Source organism: Meriones unguiculatus, chromosome 16 (genome assembly GCF_030254825.1).
Source record: "Meriones unguiculatus strain TT.TT164.6M chromosome 16, Bangor_MerUng_6.1, whole genome shotgun sequence".
Taxonomy (NCBI): domain Eukaryota; kingdom Metazoa; phylum Chordata; class Mammalia; order Rodentia; family Muridae; genus Meriones; species Meriones unguiculatus.
In genome coordinates, this window is record NC_083363.1 from 58,415,883 (window position 1) to 58,436,418 (window position 20,536).

Here is a 20,536-nt window from a genome sequence, read left to right on the forward strand (position 1 = left end):
GTCTCGGTGAGCATTTAACTCAGTGTTTTTGTTTGTTTGTTTTTAATGATTTATTTATTTATTTAATGTAGGTGAATGTTCTATCTGCATGTACACCTGCATACCAGAAGAGGACATCAGATCCCAGTATAGATGGTTGTGAGTCACTATGTGGTTGCTGGGAATTGAACTCGAGACCTCTGGAAAGTAGACAGTGCTCTTAGCCACTGAGCCATCTCTCCAGCCCCTTAACTTGGTGTTTTGCCTCTAGACTCTTTCGTTGGTTGTAGAGACAGAAGTGACTGGCTGTCACTTGGGACAGGACAAGGGCAATCGAGTATTCTGGAACTGTTTGGAAGTGAAATGCAAGAAGAACTGTAATTTACGAAGTATATATAATCAAGGCAGTTCCCACTGGAGCTGCAGAGTGGCACTGCTGGCAGACATGCAGGGCAAATAAATCAGATGTCATAGGACTGTCTGTGAGCGCTGGAATGGGGCAACTCGGGTGAGCAAATTGCCCTTCCTCCCTCTCTGGGGGCTTGATGTAGGTTACTTTGTATATTTTGATGGCTTTCAGGTTTAGAGTGTCCATCTCCTGATAAAGCTGACCTAGGGTTTTCACTGTAATCACTCAGAACCGCAGCTGTGCAACCCGTCCTGGGCCTCAGTGCCAGAGAATCAAGCAAAGCTCAACAGTAAACCAACAGAGGTTGTTTTGTTTGTGCTTTAAAACAGGACTTTCTTTGGAGCACCAGCTCCTAAGTAATGACATGGAGATCTTTTACTTATTATTAAAGCTTGGCCTTAACTAAGGCTTGCTCCCCAATTAGCTCTGAACTTAAATTGTCTTGTTCACATTAATCTGTGTTCTGTCACATGGCTGTTACCTCTCAGTCTTAGTCCTAGCACTGTTTCTTCCTCTGTTTCTTCCTGCTGGTGACCTTTGGGCCTCTCTCTTTCCCATAGTTCCTATCTCTGCCCAGAAGTCGTGCCGCCTTCTCCTGCCTTCGCTATAGGCCATCCAGGTCTTTATTAAACTCCCCAGAAGGTGATGGAGGAAGTGTTTATAAAACACTGAGATGGGTGACACTTAACGATACAGAAATCTGCTCTGTACTGTGCTCTCTCTGCTGATACAGAAATCCGAATTTGAACATACAAAGACAACCTTTACACAGGGCACAGAAGGATCACCCCTAGAAAGGGTCTCACTGTGGAGCCCAACCTGGTGTCATTTGATGGTGACACCCTGGCCTCCGACTCCTGAATACTAGGATTGTAGGCACATACTACCATGCCTATTCTTGGTTTTGTTTTGTTTCTGTTACATGCCTCTGGCCGATCTGGAACTTACTCTATAGACCGACCATGCTGGTCTCAAACTCACAGAGATCTGCCTGCCTCTGCCTCCTAAGTGCTGGGATTACAGGCATGTACCACCATACCCAGCTCTGGTTAAGTTGACGTTTGAGACAAGATCTTGCTCTATCTAGGTGGCTGGTCTCCATTTGCCTCCCTGGTTGAGCTGGATTTGCTGGCGCGTATAATCCCAGCACACAGGAGGCTAAGGAAGAAGCAGGATCATGTATTAGAGGCCAACCGAGGCTATATAGGAAGACCCTATCAATAGGGGGAAAAGGTAGGCAACAAAGAGAATATTCCAGATGAAAGGGTAAAGATACAGGGATGTGTATACAGGGATGGGAAGAAATGCACTCCTCCACTGCCCATTCCAAATGTGTTTGGTGCCGAGTCCACGCTACACACCTGAGGAAGAGCCTCAGGAGAGATCATCCAGACCTACTAAGGCTTGGGTCTCATTTCATTTCAAATGTTACCTCCTTAGAGAAGGCTTCATTTCAGATAGCATCTCCTCAATGTTTCTTTATTCTCTCTTTAGAACACTTACTGCAAGATCTTAAAATGTAGATGTGTGTTTCCTGTTGTCCTAGCATTAGATTCGGAGCACCATGAGGGTGGCAGGCTTTTGTTCCTGCCTGAGTTCCAGCCTTTAGAAAGGTTCCTGTACTGCACACAGTCAGTGCAGGAGACACTTGTCAGATGAACAAATGAACATCTTGGCTGGATCCTGGGCCCAGCCTGATCGTGAGGAGGAAAGAGCTCGCTGGGTGAGCGTAAGAAATGCGGAAGCTAGCCTGGGAGGTCTGTCTGTGTATACACATCTATCATACAGCATGTGTGTGGTGGTCAAAGGGAAACTTTGTGGAGTTGGTTCGCCCCTCCCTTCCCACAGGTTTCAGGGATTGAGCTCCGGTTGCAGCTCATGCGGCAAGTGCCTTCACACCTGAGCTATCCCACCAGCCCGTGTTCTGTGTAAAACAGGGTCTCTGTGTAGCCCAGGCTGGCCTTGAAATTTCAATTATGTTGCCTCTGCCTCCTGAGTGCTGGAATTATAGTAGTTATGGGCTTTAAATGAAGAAGAATAAATGACGTGACAAAAAGTGGAAATGCTCTGACCCAAAAGACCACTAAGGAAAACATCCCAGGGAGGACCAGCGAAAAGCCTAAATAAAGGCCAAGCGTCTCCGTTGAAGTTATGATGAACCAGAGATGGAGCAGAGAGTGGCAGAGAGAAAGAACAGCATTCTAAACTGAAACCAACCCCTAGCAGCCTTCCTGTACGTGGAGACTGACAGTTCAAAGGACCGTCTGTTGTTTTCCAATTTTTACTCAATCTCCCTTTACTCACGGTTTTTAGTCTCAAAAAGGGTACATATATAGAGAAAACAAACAACAAAAAAAAGGTCCCTTGAGTTCCTCCCTCCTTTCCTGTAGGTTGTTCCTTGCTAGCTGACGGCTGCAGACACGTGACTCATCATGCATGCACACCATCTGCTTGTCCTGGTGTCAGCATTTTATCTTGACTCGGAGACATGGAGAAAACTAAAGGTTGACCTCACTCTAAAATTCAGGAACTTTTTTCCTTAAAAGCAGCAAGACAGCTCTGATGCAGAAGGGCAGCCACATCTTAATTGCTTCTGCTGGTAGCTTGTTCTGTCATCCACAAGAGGCGTGTTTTGTAGCATATAGCACTGTTCAGATTATAAAAACAGCAGAGACACCGTTCTGTTTACAGTGTCGTTGTCAACCTTGTAGAGACTTGTTTAGTTTTTAAGGGTGCGTGTGTGTGCCACATATGTGTGAGGGCAGACGAGGGTACAGAACTCCTTGGCGCTGGAGCTCAGGTGGTGGTGAGCCACCTAATATGGATACTGAGAGCGCACTAAGGTCCTCTGGGAGAGCAGGCTGTACCCTTACTCACAGAGCCATCTCTCTGGCCCCTTGTTTTGGTTTTGAGACAAGATCTCACTCTATAGTCCTCATAGTGAGTATGGCCTCAAGCTCACTCTGAAGGTCAGGCAGCCTCTGCTGGGATTACAGGCATGCTGCTACACCTGGACACATGTTTTTCACCAACTATTCCTTCCTGGTCTTTCCCTATGGGCCTGTTTCTGTACATTATCTTCCATACATAACTTGTGGCCATATTGCACATACTTTTTTAGGTTGTTATTTTCAAGGCAGTGAGCTGTGTCTACAGAATCCTTTTAAAAAATCATTTAAGAGGCTGCGGAGATGGCTCAATGGTTAAGAGCACTCAGTGCATTTGCAGAAGACCTGTCTCCCAGAACCCACACGATAGCTCACAAATGCCACTAACTCCAGTTCCAGAGGATGCAGTGACCTCTTCTGGCCTCCTTGGGCACCTGCACACATAGTGCACACACACACACACTTGGGGCTCACACATACACACAAATGTTTTAATATTATTTAAATTGCTATGTATAACACGTGTACTTGTTCTAGGATGTTTGAGGAGTATAGAAAAAAATATATAAATGTATGTGGATACCCATAGAGAAACTAATCACACACGTATGGGTTCTTGATAAAGGGCAAAGAACACTCCATCCAATTGATGGAGCTGTCTTGTAAAATGCCGACAGAAAGAACCCTCTGGCCCAAGAAATAGGATAATTCGCCACCACTGTTCTGGGGAAGCTGGCAAATCCGAAGCTTCCTGACAGCTGCTGCCTTCTTGCATGGCTGTATGTGTCAGAACCCAAAGGCATACAGACTCAGTGTGTGAGCTTCGCGTTCTCTTGTAAGCAGCAGCTGCGAAGATTCAAGGAAACTGATTTTTATGGGTTTGAGTCTTCACTATGGGTCTCCCTGTCAGGGCAACTTCCTCAAAAGCAGGTGTGTGTCTTGATGTGCACAGATTCCAGCACAAAGCAGGAACACCTTCAAGAAGCTTTAGCTTTGAAAGAAACCAATAGGGCTGGAGAGCTGGCTCTAAGGTGAAGAACGTGAGCTGAAGACCGGAGTTTAATTCCCAGCACAACCTCACACAACCTCCACGGGGGAATCTAACAACCTCTTCTTGCCTCCTAGAGCACTACACTCGCATCCACAACCTCCCCTACACACACATAGGCATAATTAAAAAATCTTAGAAACAAAGAACCCTGGCTTCCCTGCGCCCAGGCCCTGGTTCTCATTCAGCCCTTAGCCATGCAGGCCAGGGGGTTAACAATCTTCCTTTCCTGGTACACACGCTCCGGGACCCCGAGGTCGTCCCAGACAGGCGCTCCGCGTCCTCCCAGGCCAGCCGAGCCCCACGCCCCCCGGCCCGCCCCGCGCCGCTTGTTTACTCCCCGGCGCAGCCTAGTTCTCCCCGGAGCCCGCCCCCGCCGGCCGCCTATTGGTCGCAGGGACGCGAAGGCCTGCTCCGATTGGCCGAAGCGGCAGAGGCTCAGGTGAGTGGGGTAGGCTGCGCCCGAGGCCCAGAAGGGGTAGCAGGCCATGGCGGCGGCAGCGGCGGCGGCTGCGGCGGCTGTGGCGGGTTGGCTGGGCTGGGTGCTCGCAGCGCTGTGTCTGGGCAGCAGCGCGGGGGAGGCGGCGCCGGGCGCGGGACTGCTGAGCTTCTGCATGGAGGAGGACGGCGCACCGGCCGCAGGCTCCCTGCGCGGAAGGGCAGCGCCGGAGGCCACTCTGTGCTTGCGACTCTTCTGCTCGGGCTTAGCCAACAGCTCCTGGACCTGGGCGGCCCCCGAGGGCGCAGGCTGCCCGGAGGGCGGGCGGGCCACGGAGCCCGAGGAGGCGGCCGCCCCCACGGGCGAGTGGCGCGCGCTGCTGCGCCTGCGCGCCGAGGCCGGGCACCCGCGCTCCGCGCTGCTGGCCGTGCGCGTGGAGCCCGGCGGCGGGGCAGCCGAGGAGGCGGCGCCGCCCTGGGCGCTCGGGCTCGGGGCGGCCGGGCTGCTGGCGCTGGCGGCCGTGGCGCGCGGCCTGCAGCTGAGCGCGCTGGCCCTGGCGCCGGCCGAGGTGCAGGTGCTGCGCGAGAGCGGCTCGGAGGCGGAGCGCGCGGCGGCGCGGCGCCTGGAGCCGGCGCGCCGGTGGGCCGGCTGCGCCCTGGGCGCGCTGCTGCTCCTGGCCAGCCTGGCGCAGGCGGCGCTGGCGGTGCTGCTGTACCGCGCGGCCGGCCAGCGCGCCGTGCCCGCCGTGCTGGGCTGCGCCGGGCTGGTGTTCCTGGTGGGCGAGGTGCTGCCGGCCGCCGTGAGCGGGCGCTGGGCGCTGGCGCTGGCGCCGCGCGCGCTGGCCCTCAGCCGCCTGGCGGTGCTGCTCACCTTGCCCGTGGCGCTGCCCGTGGGCCAGCTGCTGGAGCTGGCAGCGCGGCCCGGGCGCCTGCGGGAGCGGGTGCTGGAGCTGGCGCGAGGCTGCGGCGACCCCTACAGTGACCTCAGCAAGGGCGTGCTGCGCTACCGGACCGTGGAGGATGTGCTCACGCCGCTCGAAGACTGCTTCATGCTGGACTCTGGCGCTATCCTGGACTTCGGTGTCCTCGCCAGCATCATGCAGAGCGGCCACACGCGCATCCCGGTGTACGAGGAGGAGCGCTCCAACATCGTGGACATGCTGTACCTTAAAGACTTGGCCTTCGTGGACCCCGAGGACTGCACGCCTCTCAGCACCATCACCCGCTTCTACAACCATCCACTCCACTTCGTCTTCAACGACACTAAATTGGACGCCGTCCTGGAGGAGTTCAAGCGAGGTAAGGGGCTGCCCCTGGTGGAAAGGGTCTCGGCCAGAGAAGGCACTAAAACTTGACCTTTTCCAGAAAGTGATGGCCTTGCGTCTGGGAGTGACCTCTGGAAATACTGAAAGTCCTCCTTTTACACTCCGGGAGGAAGTGCTGTGCGAGTCTGATGCAGGACGGTGGAAAGGTGGTTCCAGGCCTGCGTGGGTCATGTAGTAAGACCCTATTTATATAAAAAGAAAGAAAAAAAAAAAGAAAAAAGGCTGGGGATGTAGCTCAGTGCTTGCCTAACATACATGAAGCCCTGAATCAATCCCCCCGTCTTCCACAGAGAAACCCTGTGTTGAAACAACAAAAAGATGTAGGTTCCCCTGTAGCACTCCACCCTCATCCTTAGGGTGCTCCTGGCCCCCAGACGTGCTTCCTTGGAGGGTGGGAGCGGATGCGCAGCAGGGCTCTGGGTGTGCTGGGCTGCGCGGTATGAAGTGGCAGTTCTTCTGACCCCAGGTCCACTCAGCCCCTGGACAGTCAGTGCAAGAGGCAGCTTCAGTAATGTGATGGTCACTCTGCATGCCCAGGGTCCCCTTGTCTCTGCAGGGGACCTCTGTGCAGATGGTGAGTGGGTGAATGGGAGGCTTGAGTGAGCAGCTCTGGCCAGTCTGTTGGAGGACCTCTCAGGTGTGTCCTGGCTGTCTCCTAGAACTTGGTCCTGCAGCCTCTTTCTAGCCTCTTTCAGGGTGGAGCCTCCTGACAGTATGGTGCCTGGGCTGTTTCAACCCTCAAACAAGGCACTTACAGTGTAGGAGCCAGCCAGCAGGGTCCTCTTCAGGTCCTGAGAAGACCCCTGTGGCTCTCTTGCTCTACTAGTTTATCAAAGAGAGAGACAGGTCTGGTGTGCATGTTAGCCTAGGGACCCGTTCCTGAGGTGGTGTTTGTTAGCCTTTTAAGGGTGAACCTGGAGGTACAGGTTCCATTTCTCCCAGAATTGTTCCAAGCCTTCCTGTTAGGGAGCAGTATAGAGACCGCCACAGTCCTTTGATGCTCCAAACTCTCTTGGTTCTGAGGTCTTTTAAGTTGTTCACTCTCATCAAGGACAGTGGCATATGCCTTGCCAGAGCAAGTTCTGACTGACCTGTGTCAATAGGAAGGAAATGTCCCAGCCGAGGATTGTGCCTGTGAAGCCCCGTGAGATGGGATTTGGGCGGGAGTGGTGAGCAGGGGAAGTGCTCACTGTAGCATCCCCTTCCAGCTGGACCCATGTTTTGTCCCTTTAAATGCTGTGAGTGTCACCGATTTGGGACAGTGGAGGTTTAAGGGTTGTCCTGACGGACTAGAACTGAATTTAAGCTTCAGGGATTGGTAACCGTGGTAAGGGTGCTGCTGCTGAGAAATGTTCGTCTTCCAGCCCCGTAGTTAAAATGTTCACAGAGGCAAGATGTGCGGCGTGCCTGTGTTTTGCATTATGGGTGTCTGTTTGATCAACAGGGCTGTGACCCAAGAGCTGCACTGACTGGGTGCTTTTGTGTTTTTGAGACAGGGTCTCTCTGTGTAGCCTTGACTGGCCTTGAACTCAGATCCTTCTGCATCTGCCACTCAAGTGCTCAATACTAAACCCAGATTGTCTGAGTGGCTTTAACCGATGTGGGCACCAGTGGCTCAGGGAAGCCAGGTCAGGTGTTACATTGGCCTGAGGAGGTGACCCAGGGAGGCATCAGGAGGTAGAATAGAGGACGTTTGCTGCTTGGCCTAGGGCTGTGGAGCCAGAGGTTGTATTGGAGGAGGCCTAGGCCTGGCTCAGGCCAGGAGCAGGTGAGTGTTTTCTTACATTGGAATTTGTGTCCTGAGCAGCAGATTCCTAGCAGACAGCTGATATGTACTGCAAACAAAAGACTGCAGAGGAGGTGAGGGTCTGAGGAACAGTCTCCAGAGGTAATGAGTGGTACAGAGAGCCTAAGCCCTGGGAACACACACATAAACACACACACACACCAAAGCAGGAGGACGGGGCTGGAAAAGTTGCCAGGAACAGACTGGACCATGAAGAAAGAGAAGCAGAATACCCCCAAGAGCTAAGGGACTAGCCCACCTTCGAAGAGGAGCGGCATCAGGAGATCAGCAGCAGGATGCCCTTGCCGCTGCCCCTCCCCCAACCAAGGGCCAGGGAAGGAACCCAGAGCCATGTACTTGTTAGTCAAGCACTCTGCCACTTAGTTTTTGCCCTTGATCTTTGGCCCTGGGGCAGAGGACTAATTGGGAGAATGAACGTGGTTGGCCTTCATTCACCACGCCTGGCTGCAAAGTAGAGCCCAGGTAGCAGTGACTAGCAGAGGACCAAAGGATGGAGGGTGTGTGGCAGGGGAGAAGCCTTCTACTCTTGGGTTTTAGGAAAATAGAGTCGGTTCCACTTAACGTGCCAACAGGAAGGAAATGTCACAGATAGGGAAGGCCACGGTGTGTGTGTGCGTGCTTCAGATTTGGGGCATGCAGCCCCTGGAGAAGCAAGCAGGCAGATTTCAGGCATCCTGATGCTGGAGGATTTGGAGTTGGATGCCTCTGTTTAAATAGACTGTTCCAGTAACATGCCTTCTAGAAACAGGGTACAACCTGGAGGGGACTTCCTGGGTTATGCGGTGAATGAGGAGCCTCCTTGGCTTCTATGAGCTTCTGGGTTCTTTTCATCCCAACTCTTTAGACTTTTGTTCTCCTAAGAAGAAGACATTTTACAGTCTTCCCGACATCACAGTCTTCCCTTCAGTTCTCTCCGCTCTGCCGAACATCCGAGGCTGTGGTGCCCACTAATCTTACTGGCGCTTGAGTATGTGGTGTCTTGTCCGCTCTGCTTTGGGGCCTGGCTCCCTTGCTCAGTTCAGCCACCAGTAGCCTGGGGAGAGGTGCCCCTTGCACGGATTATTTTGTGCTTAAGTCTCCTGAAATAGAGTGTGCTTTGGAGTTGCAGTGACTTGTATTCTCTGGAAAGCAGTCAACCTCTGCTCTCTTCCCTGTCAGCCCCATGAGACGCTTGAAGCACAGGAAGGATTAGGGGACCGGCTTGTCATTCAGCGGCTACCATCACCAGTGTGAGGCCTGTTTTATTATAAAAAGCCAAGTGACAGGGTGCTGAGGTGAGCCAGATCTCAGGTGCTGGGAGTTGCTAGCATGTGTTTTTTCTCAAATGTGCGCGTGCGTGCACACATACGATTGCTTTAGAAGACAGCGAAGGGGCTTGAGGCATAGATCCATGGTGGCAAAAGTGATAAAGCATGAGACCCAGGTTTCTATCCCAGCAACACACACAGGCACATACAAACACATACACACGGGCACACACAAACACATACACACGGGCACACACAAACACATACACACTGGCACACACAAACACATATACACAGGCACATACACACACACTTTTGAGCCTGCTAACTAAAATGAAAATTCTGGAGCCTTCCAGTTTGTGGTTATTTCAGGGGGTCAAGCCAGTCATGCCTGCCATGGTTCTGTGGAGCTGGCCTGGCCAGATTATACATCTGCCCCCGGGGAATATTCAGTCCTGTCTAGTGGGGACAAAATGTTAATCCCGGCAGCTGCCCTTTTGCCCTCCTGCTGCCTTCTTGTAGAGGCTTTCCATCCCTTCACACGGTCTGTCTTATTGTGAATTCAATGGCCAGGGACTTCTCCTGCCGATTACTGAATCATCGTGGTGCAGTAGGCCGCAGAATTGTGAGCCTTTTTCGAAGAAGTTCAGGAACCAGGAGGCATTACTCCCTTCCTGTTAGTGGCATGCCAAAGGGGCTAACTCTTGGAAGGAAGGAGCCGAGTTGAGGCTTCTCTGCTCTGAGTGACCTTTAAGAACCAGCCTTCGGGTTTGAGAATCCAGAACTTGTGTGTTGCGTTGTTGACGTCTCCTGCTTGGTCTCACAAGTTTGTATCAGTGGCCAATCAGCCCTGGTGGAAATGGCACCTGCCTGCTAGCCTGAGCCAGTCCCAGCACTACCAGCAAGGGTTGGAAGGACTTTAGGAACCTGACCCTCTGACCCTGCAGGTCAAGCTGTAGTCAGGGGCACCTGGCCTTTTCTCCCTGTGAGGCTTTAACTTTTTCCTGGAGCCTCCTGAAGAAAGATGGCCTGATTTAGTATATACTGCAAGATTTGTGCCAAGGCCTGGGCTTTTTCTCCAAAAGATTCTGGGAGCAAATAGCCCTTGTGTGAATCTGGACCAGCTTTTTCACTAGTAACAGGGGTGTGTTTGTTCAGGGCCTGGCCATGGACCTGCTTGTCTCCATCCCGTAGCCCTCTAGAGCCACCTGTGGGCTATTCTGAGTAGACCCTATTCTGGGTCGTACTCTGTTGCAAGTATTAGTCACACAAGGTTCAGGGCCGTGCTGTAAAGATTTTAGATTGCATACGGAGCTTCCACTTCTTATCTTTCAGACAAATGTAGTTTTATGGATGAAAAACACTTCTATGACCCCAAGTAAGTTTCTGAAGTTTCCCCAACTCTTGCCAACCCTGTAAGGGTTGTTGTTTTTCCGAGCTTTTCTGTGCTCAGTAATCAGCCACTTTGAGTAGGAAGCGAGGTGCCCTGTCCCAGGTGCAGCTCTCTGTCTTGGCGTACCTCTAAGGCCTGCACTCGACTTGGCCCCATCCTCTGAAGACCCCTGAAGACCCCAACCTCACAGTCTTCCCTTCAGTTCTCTCCACTTTCACAATTGGAAAACCTGCTGGGAGGCTTTTCCGCCTCTCGGCACTAGAGAGGAAAGAGGGCCAGGGATCCCAGGCCGACCTGCCGACACAGCGAGACCTTTCCTCAAGGAACAAAAGAGGGAAGTCAAGGGCATGGCGGCATACGCCTGACCTCTGTGTTCCTGACACGGAGGCAGGAGCATTGCGGTTGGCAGGCCAGCATGGGCTACGGCAATAAAACCCTGATTTTAAAATTGAAAACTTCTGTAATCAAGCTGGACACCTAGTTGGGCAAATGTGCCCCCTGCCCAGTGTCCCACCCTCAACCTAGGTTTTCTCATGGGGGGGTGGGGGGGACTGTTAGCACATTCACAGTTCAGAGTTGTCCAGGGTTGGGTAGTGGTGGTGGCGGCTCACACCTTTATTCCCAGCACTCAGGAGGCAGAGAGGCAGGTGGATCTCTGTGAGTTCAAGGCCAGTCTGGTCTACAGAGTGAATTCCAGGACAGCCAGAGCTGTACAGAGAAACCCTGTCTCAAAAAAAAAAAAAAAAAAAAAAAAAAAGAACAACAACAAAAAAGCAGCAGCGACCCAAAAACTCCAGAACAAAACAGCAGAGGTGTTTCTCAGTGGATACCACTGTGCTCTGAGATTTTGCTCAATGTCTTTATATACAGTAGAACATAGAGAATGTAAAGAAAGAGCCAGGCAGTGGTGGCACATGCTTTAATCCAGCACTCAGGAAGCGGGAGTAGGCAGATCTCGGAGTTTGAAGACTGGTCTACAGAGCTGCTGCCAGGACACCCAGGGCTACACAGAGAAGCATTGGCTGAGAAATGAAACAAAAAGGAATGTGGAGAAAAAGTTAAACCTGGGGGCAAAGATTTGTGATCCCGGAGCTCAGGAGGCTACTGTCAGAGGATTTCAGCATTGCAGTGTAGAAGGGTTGAGCTATAGAGTGAGACTTTATCTTGAAAGAAAAAGTAAGAAGAGGGCTGAAGATAGAGCTCAGGGCAGGGTAGGGTGCTTATGTGGCAGGTGTGGGGCCCTGGTGTGCAGTCGCTGGTGGATGGAGGAAAGGGTGTGGCGTAGCCAGTTTGAGCATCTTCTTTGTGAGGAAACCTAAGGGGTACGTGCAGCCTGCAAATAGTGTCCCCTTCTGCAGGGAAGTCCCACCTGGCCATTGTGCAGAGGGTGAACAATGAAGGTGAGGGTGACCCCTTCTACGAGGTGCTGGGCCTGGTTACCCTGGAGGATGTCATTGAGGAGATCATCAGGTCGGAGATCCTGGATGAATCTGAAGACTACCGTGAGTTTTGACTTCTATTCTTTCTCCAACCCAGAGCCCTTCCAGAGCCTGAGGTCTGTCTGCCACAGGCCAGCGGTCTTAACTGATGATGGAAACTGGCTAGAGTGCCATGCCTGCTCTCTATGGGCCAGTGTTGCCCCTCCATAAAGCCATGCAGACCATCCTGTTGCTGGCTTCTGTGACCCAAATGTGAGCAGAAGGCTCTGTAAGCAGCCCCCCGTCACTGAAGGACTTCTCTGCCCTTGACAGGCCAGCGCCTGCCTTCTGCTTTTGCAGTCACATTCTCTTGAGCATGGCGCCTTCACACATTCTCTGAAGCTCAGTAGTGGGGTACTTGCCCAGCTTGAATGGGGCTGAGTTTGGTCACCTGTGCCACATGGGGTTTTGTTTTGTTTTAAATCCACATGCTTTTAATCCCAGAAGACAGACGCAGGTGGATCTGAGTCCCCAGTCAAGGCTACATAGTAGACTTTGTTTCAAAGCAAACAAACAAAAACCCCAAAAGAGTCTTTACCACCAGGGAGGTCGAGGGACCTTTGATGGCTGGGGCTTCACAAGGCTGCTTGGGGCTCTGCACTGCCCTGTGTCTTCCGCTCTGCTCCTGGGCCTATCGATGCAGGGTCACCAGGGTGGCTGCTGCCATTTGCCGTGGGTGAAGGGCCTCCACATTCTCCCCCTAGGCAGGAGAGCTAGGCTTCCTCTGGGCATGGCCAGAATGTGAGCTGTGGCCTCCTCTGTCCCGGGCACCAGGGTTATTGTATGGTGGGCATGGCAGCTCAGTGTTTTGTAGGAAGCAGGGCCAAGAGTGTTTCCTTGGGGCTCTGCTCATCCCTCCCCTGAAATCCCAAGACCTTGGGAAGGAGGAGTAGGCGCAGCAGCACCATTTGCTGTGTGCATGTTCATTTCTGGGTGCTGATACCTACCCGTGCCGTCTGTTCACTACCCCAGCAGACACCAAGGTGAGAAAGAAGACCGTTGCCCTGAGCACCCCTCTCAAGCGGAAGGAGGAATTCTCCTTATTCAAGGTGTCTGATGATGAATATAAAGTAAAAATCTCGCCTCAGCTGCTCCTCGCCACCCAGCGCTTCCTTTCCCGAGGTGAGGGTGAAGGGTGGTCCTTGCCCCTGGTCTCACCACCCAGAGGGTCAAGAAACCACCCAGGCCAGACACCAGCTTGGCTCCTAGCAAGCTGGAGGCTCTCGAAGAGCATCTGCTTCCTCTGCAGAGCTCGCTAGTGTCTCCTGGTAAGGCGTGCTCTGGGAAGCTCATCTGGCCCGTGTGTAGCCCTGCTTGGCTCTCTTGTGTGGACTGCCGCAGCCCAGGGACCACGGGGAGAGCCCAGGAGGCAGGTGTGATGACGGGCCATGTGGGCCCCAGTGGACACTGTCCCTTTCTCCCACCGTGGGGCAGAGGTGGATGTGTTCAGCCCGTTGCGAATCTCCGAGAAAGTCTTGCTGCACCTGCTGAAACATCCCAGCGTCAACCAGGAGGTGAAGTTTGACGAGAACAACCGCCTGGCCGCACACCATTACTTGTACCAGCGCAGCCAGCCGGTGGACTACTTCATTCTCATCCTGCAGGTAACTGGTCACACAGGCCTGAAGCCTCCCCTGTTCTCAGGCCTGGGGAGAGAGACCCAGACATAGACCCTTAAACAGCCGGGCTGGTGGTTTCTCCTGTATTCTCTCACGGCAGGAGAGATGACCTGTCTACCTCTGTCTTCTTCCCAGGGCAGGGTCGAGGTGGAAATTGGGAAGGAGGGCCTGAAGTTTGAGAACGGGGCCTTCACATACTACGGAGTGTCTGCCCTGACAGCTCCATCTTCAGGTAAGTGGTGGCCCCTTTGGAGCTGAGGGTTGTGGTTGTGGCCAGCAGAGCTGCCCCTGACTCTCAGCAGGTCTCCGTCCTACTGCGAGCTTCCTATCCCCAGGCCGTGTAGAGGGCAGAGCAGCATTTCTGCCTTGTCTAGCTTGGTGGCCCACTCCATCCCTGCAAACGTCCCAAGCTGGCTTTCTCGCCTTCCCTGTTCCCACCCATCCCCTCTCAAAGGTGACTTGAGGGGTAGGCACTAGAGGCTGGACTGTTGTCCCATTGGCTTCCCCCATCTCTAATTATTTCTCCCATAGCTCACCAGTCCCCAGTGTCTTCACGCCAGCTCATCCGCCATGACCTGCATCCTGAACCAGCTGATAGTACCCGCTCCTCCACGTACTGTCCTGACTACACCGTGCGGGCCCTTTCTGACCTGCAGCTCATTAAGGTGATTGTCTGGGCGGCACGTTGGTGCAGCTTTAACTGGCTTTGTGCTCCCAAGGGGGTTAGTCCAGCTTGTAATGAGAGGACGGAGCACAAGAAGACATGCTCATCTTGAGTGACGGGGCCACCTGCTCTCCCTGGACCGCTGGGGTCTGGGCCGGTCTGGCGGCCTTAGCACCTGACCTCTCCATTAGGGATCTTCACACTTGGCCAAGCACCAAAACCACTTTGCTCAAAGGCTCTTTGCCCTCGCTGGTTTGAAGTCCTGCCTTTCTAGTGCAGGCTAGAGGTGGGAGCTCTGCCGTCTGTGTCTCACAGATTGAGCCGGCTGGGTCATTTCTCTCTTCTCTTATCCTCTAGGTCACACGGCTGCAGTACCTTAACGCACTCCTGGCTACCCGAGCCCAAAGCTTGCCTCCATCCCCAGAGAATGCTGGGCTCCAGGCCATACCAGGCAGCCAAACCAGGCTGCTTGGTGACAAGTCCGCCGAGACAGCAGGTAAGTGCCACTGGTCTGTCCCACAGTGTTGGGGCCAGAGGTCATGTGGAACCCCGCTTCTACTCTCTGCTTGCCCTGTCTTTCCTCCCCGTTTCTCTGCCCATCCTGCCCTTCTTGCTGTTTGTACAGAATTGCAGGTAGTTGGGACTCAAAATGGAGCAGAGTGAGCCTTTTCTCACAGTGAGGCCTCTTAGAGGAGGCTTAAAAAATGTTCAGTTTGGAAACCCTCAGGCCACCTAAGATCAGGGTTAGGTCACCTGGAGAATCAATCAGGTTTGGCTCATCCTTGGCCCCAGCTGGTAGGAGCAGTACGGGGCGGGGTCAGCACATGCTGACAGTGTAGTTCCTTAGGGCTGACAGCAGAAGGCGCTGGGGCGGGGCAGTTTGCACTGTGGGTAGCCCTGGGCTGCCTCGCAGAGTCTGTGGTTTGGGTGGTGAAACGCCATCGGTTTTCTGTTTGTTTCTTGAGTTGATTGGTCCTTAGGATTGCCAGGCTGAGCTTAGGAAGTAGCTCTGGGAGGCATGCAGCCTGCTGCCTGTCCCATGCTGTCTTCTGCCACCTGAGGAGCCAAGTTCTCACCAGGCCAGCGATGTTTAGAGCTGACTCTGCCTTCACTGGCAGAGCCACCCATCATCCCGAGAGGTGGGAGTTGCTGGGTTTGTCAGTAGATGAGGATAGGGGTTCCTAGAGCTTCCCGGGAACTTAGAGCTGTGGTCACTTAGACCCACACTGGAGATCACAAACATGTTTTTACAGTAGAAATTGCGTTCTGAATCAAGCGGTGTGACACACAGGTACAAATGACAGAGACTCTTGACCTTGAGCCACAGTGGGCTCAGCTCCTGTGGGCTCCAGCTCTGTATTACTGGGGGGCCGCCTATGAGTCCTGGCTGTAGGCATAGCTCACCATCCATTCTAAAGCAATGTCAGTTTCAGAAAGGCATTTTTCACCGTGTTTACACAGTAGCTTTATCAAGACTTGTTTTTAAAACATGAATGTTTTCTTGCTCCATCCACTACTCAGACTGCACAGGCTATATTCAAGGTAGAGACCTGAGCTGGGAATAGTAGTTCTCCTTGGAACTTATTTTCTGCCCAGGGATTTTTTTTTTTCTCTTCTTCCCACCTTCCCCTTCTGTCCTTCCCTCCCATTTGTTCCCTCCTTCTCTCCTTTTCCTGCCTTTCTTTCCAAGTGCTGGGGGGTTGGACTTAAACCCTTGCACACACTAGGCAAGCATTCTACCATCTGAACTAGTCTCTAGAGGTTTTTGTTTTGTTTTGTTGCTTTGCCTACTCTTTGGGTTATCCTATAAGAGTAACTTATAGTAGCTTGTGGGTCATTTCCTCTTTGTAATGGTTTATCCACCCTGTTTGCCAACATAATGTTGGCAATTTTCGCCTGTGTGTGACCTCATGCTTGCCCTGTTGAGGTTTGCCTAGCTCTGGGGTCTTCCTGTGTTTGTCCCTGTCCCTGAAGAACGTCGTGTTACTGCACAGTGCTGGTTTCGGGGGAGCACAGTTAAAGCAGTGCAGAGATGCAGACTTGGGCACTTAGTCCGTGGCAGAAAAGTGCCTTTGTGGAAGTGTTTGGAAGGTACGAGAGTTTTAAATTGCCTACACCAGGGCTAGACAAACAGTGGTGGGGGAGCCTGATTTTTGCCAGCTGCCTGAGTTTATAAATAAGGTTTTATTAGAGCCCACCCATTTGTTTGGGTTGTATCTGGCTGCCCCTGAGTGGGAAAGGTGCCGATTAGTAATTGTGACAACAGGTGACTTGCAAAACCTAAACTCTTGATCCCTGGCCTCCTGTTCAAATGCTAAGTCCTCCACTTAGTGTGTTTCTGGGACTCCTCACCCCTGAAGCCCTGTGTCTGGGGACTTCCCTGTGTGGTCCCAGCAACACCTGTGTGGCACAGAGCCCTGCCCAGCCTTCTTCGAGGTATGGAGCTGCGGCTTGTCATTGCCACTCAATAGCGTGTTTCCTCTTCTTTCTTCTCTCTGCTCTCTCTCTTCAGCCTTCCCAGTAGACCTTTCCCTCTTTGGCACATTTGGAAACTGCAGTTGATAAATGACTGTGGACTAGTGAGCATTTTTTGTTTTAAGAGAACACCAAGGTAAATATCTCCACTTTCTTTCTCCTTGGCTTTACTTTCCCCATCCTTTAGCTGTTGGCAGGCACAGCAGACAGTTTCTCTTGGTGGGGGCAGTTGGGAGAGGTACTCTATTTTATTTTTCTAGTATTGACTTTTTCTAAAAGACAAGGGGTCTCAAGACACCCGATTCATCCTGAAACATAAGGCTTCCTTTTATCGCAGGGCTCTTGATCATCCAGAAAAGGGTGTTTTTGCCCAGCACTGCTGCCTAAGCCCACTGAAGTTAAAAATATGTAGCACTCCCTAGGTGCCACGGCACCTGTAATCTCTGCACTCCACACTGCCTTGAGTTTGAGGTCGTCTGCGCTGGCCAGCCAGCAAGACTTTTTCTCAACAAACTAAGGGCTGGCAACATGGCTCTGTGGGTAAAGATACATGCCACCAAGCCTAACGACCCAAGTTCAATCCCTGGGCCTTAGAAGGTAAGAACTGTTTGTCACAGAGTGTCCTCTGACCTCCATACACATATGACACATGCATGCCCTCACATGTACATACGTACACACCAAAATCAATGTAAGAAAAGCTGACTTACTTTAAAAAATGAAAATAAAGTTAAGTTGGAAAGCCAGCTGTGGTGGTACACCTCTAATTCCAGTTCTTAGGAGGTGGAGACAGGAGGATCTGGGGTTCAAGGTCAGCCTGGGCTGCTTAAAATCTTGTCTCAACCCCTGCTTCCCCAAAGAAGGGAAACAAAACAAATCCCACAAACCAGTGACAGAAAAGCCCATAGCCCTCCTTTGTCCCTTGTGGGTGGTGTCTATCCTTGGAGTGGGTTTTTCTCTTGAAGCCTATTGACCATGTTCCTAGCTGTTGGGTCCTTAGGGGTCCTGAGGCCCATCTGTCCAAGCTGCTGTTCCTTATCCTGAAGGTTCTGTTCTTGATTTTGCAAAGCCTGCTCCTTTGACTGGTATGAATGCCATTTCTTTTTCCCTTCTCCTTAGGGTCCAGCAGCAGCAGACCTGGCATCCCAGTGGAGGAGAGCCCTGGGCGGAACCCAGGAGTGTAACTGCTTGCCATGCAGCCCCAAGCTGAAAATGGACAAGCATGTGGGGATCTGTGGAGAGCCAAACAGGAACTTTATGCCAGTCTGTCCCCACCTATCCTGGCCACGTTTTAGATGGCCCTTATACGCAGTAGGTCCCGGTCCTCCTCAGTGCCAGAGCCTCCGGCCGGCTCTGCCTTCCCTTAGGAGATGGGGTTGGCAGGGCAACCCTCCAGAAGCCTGTTTCTGGGGGAACGAAAGAAACAGCATCATCTCTAGCCCGAAGGGCCCAGCTCCTCCCTGGAGGCTGTAACAGCACAGCGTTCATACCTCCCTGAGCCAGGTGCCATGTGGGGGCACAGTCACGACCTTTACATGGCCTTGGCAGTGCTCACTCTGCTTTTGATTGGCCAACCCTCTGCTGCTGGCGTCACTTCCTGAGCAAACCAAGAGAGCTGATTTTGATGGAGATGTTCAAATCTATGGCCCTGTCATGTACTTTCTGGCTTCCCTTACAGTTCTGATTCATGTACCCTGTTTTTTCCTTGTGCCAATAGATCTGTGTTCTGGTTCTGCTCCCTCCTGTGGAGGAAGCTCTTCTGACTCCTGAGGTCAAGGGCAGGCTGGCCTGGTGACACAGGAAGCCTGTTAAGCATGGCCCAGGGGTCAGCTTCCATTTCCCCCTACCCGTGAGTACAGTGCCACCAATGGTAGTATCAATTTCTGTTTGAGGTCAGGTGTGGAAGGCTATAAGGTCAGTGTTGACTGACCCAGGAGAGGATGACGCCTGTTGTACCTGCCTTGTACTTAAGGGCATGTGCAGCTGTGAGAGCAGCAGTCAGTGAGCATTGGTTGTGAGCCTGGAACCTCCTTGTCACCTGAGAAGTGAAGGTTTTCTTGCATCTCTGAAATACTTCAGAGTCCATGCGCTTTTCTGTTGCAGTGATACAGGGATGGGAAGGCCTTGCCTTTTTCTTCCCATTTACCTACATTTTCCTTCCCCAATTTCAGCTCTGGGACCATACATTGTGGTGGGAAGGGAGGGTTTCTGAAATCTCCCTCAAAAGAATGCGGGTCCTGGTGAGTCCTGCAGGCCGAGAGAACAGTGGTATGCTTGCCGAGAAAATTCCAAAGGATTATGCTCTAAGAACAAACCAAGTTTGGAAGCAAATACGTCAAAAATCATCTGTCTCCGGAACAAGATTCCGAATTTTGGCTGCACCTCAGAATCACCTGGCCTCACCTTGAACATCAGGGTTTTGTGGTCTTGAAATAGTTTTAAATTCATGGAAGAGCCCTGTGTGCCCTTCCTCAGCTTCCCCTGATGTTGACATGTTAAATAACCCTGTCACGTTTATCAGAACTAAAACGGTAGTGTGAGTACAGCACTCTTACCTGGGGTTTTGGATGTGTCCCCCCCCCCCCCGCCGGTAATATCTTCTTCTGTTGCAGGATACCAAGGTGGGGTGCCAGAGTGTACTTGGAGCTGTTGCTTTCCTTTTTACCTAACTATTGTTCACAGTGATTGCCGAGTCACAGGAAACTGCAAAGACCCAGAGTCCATGCACCCTTGATCTAGTTTTCCTCAGCAGTTCTGTCTCATCAACTACAGTGTGCAGAGCTGTGGAGCTCTGCATGCCTGGCACCTGTATAGACCTGAGTAGCTGTACCAAAGGCTAACCCATGTCCCGTCGCTGCTGGGTTCCCCCTGGACTACCAGTCAGAGTCACCTGTGCTGTCCTAAGCCCTAGCACCCACTGCGCTGTTGCTGATCTCTGTTATTCTGTCATTTCGAGAATGTTGTTTGAGGGGCCATGCAGTACGTCACCTTCTGGGACTGATTCCTCACTCTGCAAAGTTCTCTGGAGACGGATCCAGGTGGTTGTGTCAGTGGTTTGCTCCTCTCCCTCGCTAAGTGGTATTGTATCCCATGGTGTACTCATTGTCCTGTCATAGGACATATGGGTTGTTTCCACTTTTTGGCCTTTTCCAAATAAAGCTGCTATGAACATTCATATACAGATTCCTCGTAAAGATTGGTGTTTGCCCTGGGGGAGTGCCAGGATGTTTACCTCCTAAGAAGAACGTGCCCGACCTTTTGGAATGATTGTTTCCCAAACCCTCCAGTGGCCACGTGGATGGATGAGCAGCACTTCACTGTGCCTCCCAGGTGCGTTTCCGTGAGCCGTGAGCCGTGAGCCGTGAGCAATACGGTCCTGCTCGTGTTTTCACTTTGATGACAAGCCTGTGTTCTTTTCAAGTCATTTATTCACCCCCCCCCCCTTTTTTTTTCCTTTTGAGAACTCTTCAAATATTCAGAATCTAAATGCCTCATTGGAGTTTTGGTTTGCCAAGATTTTATTTTAATCTGTGTCTAGGTCTGAATTGTGCCCCTAAGGCCTGTGTACTAAAGACAGGCTGCTCTTTGAGGTGGGTCTTCCTGGGGTCACTGGGGCATGCCCTCAGAGGGGCTGCCGGGGCCTTGGCCGCCTCTTCTTTGCTTCAGAGGCCAAGCCATGTACTCATTCCTTATAACGTACAGGCCCAAAGGACCAGGCAGCCACAGGCTCCCTTGAGCTCCCATCTCACGTTTCCTCAGTAACAGT

At 52.2% G+C, this 20,536-nt stretch overlaps 1 protein-coding gene across 3 annotated transcripts; it reads left to right on the forward strand.

Moving 5' to 3' along the window:
• The first annotated feature begins 4,767 nt into the window (after positions 1-4,767).
• On the forward strand, positions 4,768-19,951 carry Cnnm3 (cyclin and CBS domain divalent metal cation transport mediator 3). Of its 3 annotated transcripts, XM_021631588.2 has the most exons (9): positions 4,768-6,061; positions 11,893-12,036; positions 12,985-13,134; positions 13,447-13,616; positions 13,767-13,863; positions 14,163-14,296; positions 14,653-14,791; positions 16,808-16,906; positions 17,890-19,951. In XM_021631588.2, the coding sequence occupies exons 1-8, from the start codon at positions 4,813-4,815 to the stop codon at positions 16,855-16,857; spliced, it is 2,133 nt and encodes a 710-aa protein (XP_021487263.1). In that variant the 5' UTR covers positions 4,768-4,812; the 3' UTR covers positions 16,858-16,906; positions 17,890-19,951. The 3 variants fall into 3 exon arrangements, with proteins under 3 accessions (XP_021487263.1, XP_021487261.1, XP_021487262.1); XM_021631586.2 differs by lacking the exon at positions 16,808-16,906; XM_021631587.2 differs by lacking the exon at positions 16,808-16,906 and having other exon boundaries at positions 12,988-13,134.
• Positions 19,952-20,536: the final 585 nt, after the last annotated feature.

Excerpts from the sequence above, each read along its gene's own strand:
- Cnnm3 (XM_021631586.2), top strand. The coding sequence starts at position 4,813 with ATGGCGGCGGCAGCGGCGGCGGCTGCGGCGGCTGTGGCGGGTTGGCTG. Across the intron at positions 13,135-13,446 it reads CCAGCGCTTCCTTTCCCGAG|AGGTGGATGTGTTCAGCCCG; the intron begins GTGAGGGTGAAG and ends ACCGTGGGGCAG. Across the intron at positions 13,864-14,162 it reads CCTGACAGCTCCATCTTCAG|CTCACCAGTCCCCAGTGTCT; the intron begins GTAAGTGGTGGC and ends TTTCTCCCATAG.